Raw genomic sequence first — 8,027 nt, forward strand, 5'->3', positions numbered from 1 at the left:
CCGGGTGCTCCAGTTTCCTTCCACAGTCCAAAGACGCGCAGGTTAGGTGGATTGGCCACGATAAATTGCCCCTTAGTGTTCAAGACTTGATGGGCTGAATGGCCTCCTTCTGCACTGTCGGGATTCTATGATTCTATTAATTTTCATCCTCAGTATCTGTCCCCCTGCAATTTCAAAGAAAGTTCCACTCCCTGTATCTCAGTTTCAGCTCAGTGATCCATAGGTTTTTGAGACCTGCAACCTTTAGGGGTATAAGGCCTGTGACCAGGTGTTTGAAGCCTGTGACTTGTAGGCGTTTGAGGCCTGTGATTTGTCAGCGTTTGAGGCCTGTGACCAATAGGCATTTGAGGCCTGTGACTTGTATGAAGCCTATGACTTGTAGATGTTTGAGGCACATGGCCTGCAGGAGTTTGAGGCCTATGACTTGTTAGTTTTTGAGGCCTGTGACCTGTTGGTGTTTGAGACCTGCGCCCTGTTGGTTGAGGCCTCTGTCTTATTGATGTTTGAGGCATATTCCTTTTGTATCTGTGTATGAATGTATGTCGCTTCTAGCAAGAATAAATCAGCCACGTTATGAGCTAAACTGATCTTAAAATCGGTAGTTAGTGCAGTTATCAGCCAACTCAGGATTGTTCAGCAAGTGCTACTGTAATAAATCCACGGAGACAGAAGCCCCGACACCAGAATTCCTTTTATTTACAAACCCAACAGCTGAACAGAGGTGACTTAGGGTCATAGTACTCTTTTACTAAGTCCGTCAATTCTTGGAATTATTTTGTGTCCGGTGCCTTCGGAAAAGTGAGTCTGCGCATATTGGCAAAGGCTGCTGGCCCACACGCGGTCAGCAGAATGACCTGTTGCTTTTAATCCGGAATTATATCGTTTGCTCTAAAGAAGTACTTCATCCCCTCTACATATTGGGCCCAGCCTTCCACTGCAGGGTCCAAAGAATCCAACTTTCCTAATAAAGGCATTTTGCCTGTCAGTGGCTTACCCGCAATATGCGCCAGCTGCTAAGGAGCAGGTTTATTCGGGTCGTTCCATTTTCCTCGTCGCCACTGTAATAAGTCCACGGAGGCAGAAGTCCCGTCACCAGATTTCCTTTTATTTACAAACCTAACAGCTGAACATCCATGGCCATTCAGTCTGCTGTCCACACCGGGAGTGCGGAGGATCTGACACTCCCTGTTATACACACAGGAAGGAGTTCCCTGATTGGGCCACTAATCAGCGAACTCGTATTCTAATTGGCCAATCTCAAAAGCCTAGCCTAAGTTATTACACCCGCTTTTGGAGTGTTTTGATAGTTCCCCAGATCAGTTAAAGGGTCAGTAAATAGCTCTTCTGGAGACAATCAGTTTCAGGGAGTCTGCCATCCAAGTAGCATCACAAAAACAACAGGGTCAGAAGCAAGTCCTAGTTTTTGTTATAAATGTTTTTTTATTGAGTTTTCATATTTTATATATGACAAATTACAAGTTATTAGAGAGAGAGAGAGAAAAAAAAAAAGGAAAACAAAATTTTTTTACATGAATATTTACAGGTAAGCATCTTCATAACAATAATTGTGGCCGCCCCCTTTAGCCAGCATACATATTTTACATTCCCCAATATGGCCGAGGCACATGTTTATAGGCATTTATTTATAGTTTGGTTTTGGGCCTTGGCTTGCCATCAAACCCCCATACCGAGCCCGTAGCCCCCCCCCCCCCCCCTCCCCCCGGCTACCTTCCCCCGATTCCCGCCCATTTTCCCCTGGTTCTTGGCCACCCGACTATTCTTCCTCATGTACGTTGGCCACAAACAGGTCCCGGAACAGTTGCATGAATGGCTCCCACGTTCTGTGGAAGCCGTCGTCTGACCCTCGGATGGCGAATTTGATTTTCTCCATTTGGAGAGATTCCGAGAGGTCGGACAGCCAGTCTGCAGCTCTGGGTGGTGCTGCTGACCGCCAGCCAAACAGGATTCTACGGCGGGCAATCAGGGAGGCAAAGGCAAGGGCGTCCGCCCTCCTCCCCAGGAATAGATCTGGCTGGTCTGAAACCCCGAAGACCGCCACTATCGGGCATGGCTCCACCCTCACCCCCACCACTTTGGACATAGCCTCGAAGAAGGCTGTCCAGTACTCCACAAGTCTGGAGCAAGACCAGAACATGTGGGCGTGGTTGGCCGGGCCTCTCTGGCACCGCTCACATTTGTCCTCCACCTCCGGGAAGAACCTACTCATACGGTTTCTCGTTAAGTGGGCTCTATGTACCACTTTTAGTTGCGTCAGGCTGAGCCTTGCGCACGTGGAGGTGGAGTTGACCCTATGCAGTGCTTCGCTCCAGAGTCCCCACCCTATCTCCATCCCCAGGTCGTCCTCCCATTTCCTTCTTGTTGCGTCCAGTACGGTGTCGTCCCTGTCTACCAGTCGGTCATACATGTCACTACAGTTCCCTTTCTCTAGGATACTTGCGTCCAGTAGGTCTTCCAATAGTGTCTGTCGTGGCGGTTGTGGGTACGTCCTTGTCTCCTTTCGTAGGAAGTTTTTGAGCTGCAGGTACCGTAGCTCGTTCCCCCCAGCTAGCTGAAATTTCTCTGTCAGTTCGTCCAGTGTTGCGATCCTGTCGTCCGTGTATAGGTCCCTGACTGTCAGTGTCCCCCCGTCCTGCCTCCACCTTTTGAAGGTGGCGTCGGTCAGTGCTGGTTTGAACCTATGGTTGTTGCAGATGGGAGCCTTGTCCGACATTTTGTACAGGCCAAATTGCTGCCGCAGTTGGTTCCAGGATTGGAGGGTGGCTGTCACCACTGGGCTGGTGGAGTGTTTTTTGGGTGGGGATGGGAGTGCTGCCGTGGCGAGGGCCCGGAGGGAGGTTCCCATGCAGGAGGCCTCCTCCGCACGCACCCACTCGGCTTCTGGCTCCTGGATCCATCCCCTTACTCGCTCGGCTGTTGCCGCCCAGTGGTAGAATTGTAGATTCGGGAGGGCTAGCCCCCCCCTGGATTTTGTTTTTTGTATGACCTTCTTTGGGATCCTAGCATTTTTACCCCCCCATACGAACGCCATGATATGTTTGTCCAGCGCTTTGAAAAAGGCCTTGGGGATGTAGATCGGAATGGATCTAAACAGGAAAAGGAACCTGGGCAGTACGTTCATTTTGATCGTCTGGACTCTCCCCGCGAGGGAGAGCGGGAGTGTGTTCCATCTTTGCAGGTCCTTTTTAACTTCCTCCGTCAGGCTGTTGAGGTTCCATTTGTGGACCCCTTTCCAGTCATGGGCTATTTGGATCCCCAGGTAGCGGAATTTATTTCGGGCTTGTTTGAACGGCAGGCCCTTTAGCGCTGCCCCCCCCCCCCCCCTTGCGGGTGTACTGGGAAGATCTCACTTTTGCTCATGTTGAGTTTGTAGCCCGAGAAGGCTCCAAACTCTTTCAGGAGCGCGATGATTCCGTCCATGCTGCTTTGTGGGTCCGAGATATAGAGGAGCAGATCAAGCAAGTCCTAGTTAAGGTAAGGTAAGTTAAAGAAAGAGCTGGGGAGAGCAGACTTTAAGTAAAGAGGGCCGTTGGGACAAAGGTTTCCCTTTGCAGTGATATTCAGTGATATTCTGCTTGGTAGAGACATAGATCTGAAAGTGTGCTTGTAAGTTAGTGTTGACTGTAGTCATGAACCCAGGGAGAAGGAATCTAGGAATCAGAGATTGAATTCATGTGCTGTGGGCCATTGTTAAAGTTGTTCTAGTGGGAGCGACATTTGGAGCGAATTCCAAGGAGAAATATTTGAAAGTAAAGCTGGTAAATCCTGAGACAGAGTTTCAATAAGAGTGTTTGGCTTGGTGTTTACTGAGTCAGGGTGCGTTGTTAAGCAATCCATGGACTCTGCCTTGGCTGCACCTGTCATTTACTCTGTAGTGAGGTATATCAGACCACAGTTTGCCCGTTGAATTAATCCGCGTGTACCTCATAATTACTATGAATGTTAGCAGTATAAGATACATATTGTAAATTGTTTTATCTTTCTGAACTTGTTCAATACCCTTGGAATCTTGTGGCTTTATTCCAAAAGCAGTTGTGTTGAATCTCAACCTTTATCGACTTCAAACAAACGCCACCCAACCCAACCACATCCGAGAATCTGGCCAAGGATCGTAATACCAGCATTAAAATTCACGCTCAATTGTGTGGTAGGCAGAATATCTATTTGAACTGGCAACAGCATCCTTTTAGTGGAAAATAGTAATTGTTAGTAGAAAGTACTTTAGACTCTTGTAATGTAGGAAACAGAGAATCCAATTGGAACACAGCAAGCTCCTGCAAACAGCAATGAGATAAACAACCAGAAAATAATTTATTTTGATGTCGATTGAGGAATAGATATCAGCCAGTACACTCGGGAGAACTACCTTTCTCTTCTTCCAGATAGTACAATAGGAAATTTTATGTCTTCCTCAGGAACTAAAGGCTATGGTCTAACCTGAAAGGCAGCGCCTCTGACAGAACAGCAGTCCCTCAGTAGTACACTGGACTATCAGCTTAGATTTGTACTTGTGTCCTTGGAGTGAGAATCCACAATCTTCTGACTCAGGGACAAGAGTGATGCCCACTGGGCCGCAGTCAATATACAGGCAATTGGTTATGGTTTGACTAACATCTCTAACTTGTCTCCCGCCAAATGGTGACAGCCTCCTGTACAAATAGGAGAGGAGGCAGCATCGAGGAGGTATTATCGCTGGACTAATAATCCAGAGACCAGAGTCATGCAGATAGTGAAATTTGAATTCAATAAAAATCTGGAATTAAAAGTCTAATCATTGTCGGTTGATGTAAAAACCCACTTGGTTCAATAATGTCCTTTAGGGAAGGAAATCTGTCACCCTTACCTCGTCTGGCCTACATGTGACTCCATATCTACAGCAATGCCCTCAGAGATGGGCAATAAATGCTGGCCCAACCAGTGACGCCCACATTCCATGAGAGAACTTTAAAAAAATGCTATTTGGCTGCAAGTTTAGGTAATATTCCTGCAGTACTGAGCAATGGAGAGGCCTGAAGGGAGGTCGCTGTCGCAAAGAAAAGTTAAACGTACAAACTTGCGACAACTAGAAACCATGGAATAAAGGGAGTTACAAAAGCTATGCGTTGAATTCCACAGTAAAATAGAAAACACCTGGGCTTGCCACTATGCTCTTCAGGACAATACAGTATAACTAATTTGTTCTGGAGCTGGCACGTTATGGAGTCAGTTTTTACTCCATTTAGCTGGCAGCAGTGGTGAATACTGGCACCATTTTGAAAGGGGCCTATAGTCGACACTTGCCTATTCAGGAGATCAAGTTCCTTTTAGCATGGAAACCAGGGTGTGGCAGTGTTAATGGGAACCTTTTTTAAAGTAAATTTAGAGTACCCAATTATTTTTTTTCCAATTAAGGAGCAATCTAGCGTGGCCAATCCACCCACCCTGCACAGCTTTGTATTGTGGGGGTGAGACCCACACCGATACTTGGAGAATGTGCAAACTCCACACGGTCAGTGACCTGAGGCCAGGATCGAACCCGGGCCCTCGTCGCCATGATGCAGCAGTGCTAACCACTACGCCACCGTGTTGCTCTGTATTAATAGGAACCTGAATGTCACTGATTAGTGCACAGCTGATGGAAGCGAGGAGGCTCAGCTGAGAGCTAAATGTCAAATTATTTTTGTGGACCTTAGATTAGCACCTCCCGGGCTCCGAATTTATCAGAAGATTACAAACATAATCTGGGCCACCCAGCTATTTGACATCCTGCTGCTTGAATGACAAATTTAAGGCCTCAGAATTGTTTTGGGAGGGGGTGGGGGAGCGAAGGCAGCTCTCAATCTTGCAATCGGCAGACAAAGGTCGAAATCGATCCCTGCACAAAGCACGATCGACAATCAAGGCCTAGAGCTGCACACGGGATGTGTATCCGGTTTAAGGAGGTAGGAAGCTGGGCCTGTGAAGAGCCCTCATTTGCTGCTGGGTGGGTCTGGTGATGAGGGTTTGCATCGTGAGCGAGGGCCTGCCTCAGATCTCACTGTGTGACAAGCAGTTTCCTCGCCCAGGGGCTGATTTAGCTCACTGGGCTAAATCGCTGGCTTTTAAAGCAGGCCAGCAGCACGGTTCGATTCCCGTATCAGCCTCCCCGGACAGGCGCCGGAATGTGGCGACTAGGGGCTTTTAACAGTAACTTCATTGAAGCCTACTCGTGACAATAAGCATTTTTCATTTCATTACAGTATTTTGGTTTGCTGATTTTAATCAAAGCCTCTCTGTCTTTCTTTTCTCAGGACATGGACTCTATGGCATGTTTGAAATGCTCTCGTCGTGGAGGGAGACCATGGAGGATCAGCATGTGAAGGAGAGGATTGCCAATGTGTATGCTGATACTATGCTGCCCATTACACTTACCACTGCCATGTACATGGTGACGTTTGGCATTGGTGCCAGTCCTTTCACCAACATAGAAGCAGTGAAGGAGTTCTGTGTTAACACATGCATATCCGTGCTTTTCAACTACCTCTACCTGATGGCATTCTATGGCTCCAATCTGGTCTTCACTGGTTACTTGGAAAATAATTACCAGCACAGTCTCTTTTGCAGGAAAGTACCTAAACCAGATGATCTACAAGCTAAACCTGCCTGGTACAGGTTTATCATGATGTCCAAATTTAGTGAAGAGGCAGCAGGACCGAGCGACACGAGCCCCTATGAAAATCAATTCCTGCTCTGGTTTCTCAAGCAGTATTATTGCGATTGGATCACAAACACTTACGTCAAGCCTTTTGTAGTTCTGTTTTATCTCGTTTATATCTCCTTTGCCTTAATGGGCTACCTGCAGATCAGCGAAGGCTTGGACCTCAGTAATGTGGTGGCGACTGAGTCTCGAACTGTCTCATACAGCACTATGCAGCAGAGATACTTCAGCAGCTATAGTCCCGTCATTGGATTTTATATTTACGAACCAATTGAGTATTGGAATGTCAGTGTCCAGGAGGATTTGTTGGAAATCACTGGGGGCTTTGTCAGGATATCTTGGTTTGAAACCTATTTGAATTACCTTAAAAAATTGAATGTCACCACTCCAGTTTCCAGAAACTACTTTCTAGAAACTCTACGGAATTCTTTCCTAAAGACTCCCCAGTATTCCCAATTCTCAGATGATATCATACTTGTGAGGAAGGCCAACAATGAGCTGGAGGTGGTTGCCTCACGCATGTATCTGGTTGCCAAGACGGCAGAGAACACTAGAGAAGAGATTTATGATCTGTTGGAGACCCTAAGGAAACTGTCCCTGACCTACAAAGTGAAGTTTATGATTTTCAACCCCTCCTTTATCTATATGGACCGGTATGCTTCATCGGTGGGAGCCCCCTTGCAGAACTCGTGTATCAGTGCACTGTTTGTTCTCTTCTTCTCCAGCTTACTGGTGGTGAACTCTCTGCTGAATGTCTGGCTCACTCTCACTGTGGCCTCAGTGGAGTTTGGAGTTATAGGCTTCATGACCCTGTGGGATGTGGAACTGGACTGTATCTCTGTCCTCTGCTTAATTTATGGGATAAACTACACCATCGACAATTGTGCACCATTCGTATCTACTTTTGTCCTGGGCAAAGACCTGACAAGGACGAAGTGGGTTAAAAATGCTTTGGAACTGCATGGAGTGGCCATTTTGCAGAGCAACTTTTGTTACATGGTCGGTATAATTCCCCTTAGTTCGGTGCCTTCAAACCTGATCTGCACACTGTTCAGGTGTCTGTTTCTAATCGCGCTTTTCACCTTTCTCCACTGCTTTGCCATTCTACCTGTGATCCTGACCTTTGTGCCACCTTCCAAAAAGCGGGCAGAAAGGAAAAGCCCCGACAACCATAACGAGATCGAGTGCATGGAGATGGTGGACCTGGACGGCACGCGGGTGGTTGACCACATCACCTCGGTCTGATAGGCACAATGCAGCCAGGCAATATGAAGTGAGACAAAGGGAGGGTGAACATGTGAGAGTGCGGGTCGGATGGGCGGGGGTGGGGTGG

The 8,027-nt window shown here is 47.4% G+C and overlaps 1 protein-coding gene across 2 annotated transcripts in view; it reads left to right on the top strand.

Annotated features, from left to right (window-relative positions):
• ptchd1 (patched domain containing 1) overlaps positions 1-7,995 on the top strand; it is a 128,580-nt gene extending 120,585 nt beyond the window's left edge. For both annotated transcript variants that reach the window (XM_038802793.1, XM_038802794.1), the window contains exon 3: positions 6,288-7,995. In XM_038802793.1, the coding sequence (XP_038658721.1) occupies positions 6,288-7,939 (1,652 nt within the window). In that variant the 3' untranslated portion in view covers positions 7,940-7,995. The remainder of the gene's footprint in view (positions 1-6,287) is intronic.
• Positions 7,996-8,027: the final 32 nt, after the last annotated feature.

Source organism: Scyliorhinus canicula, chromosome 7 (genome assembly GCF_902713615.1).
Source record: "Scyliorhinus canicula chromosome 7, sScyCan1.1, whole genome shotgun sequence".
In the NCBI taxonomy this organism is placed as follows: domain Eukaryota; kingdom Metazoa; phylum Chordata; class Chondrichthyes; order Carcharhiniformes; family Scyliorhinidae; genus Scyliorhinus; species Scyliorhinus canicula.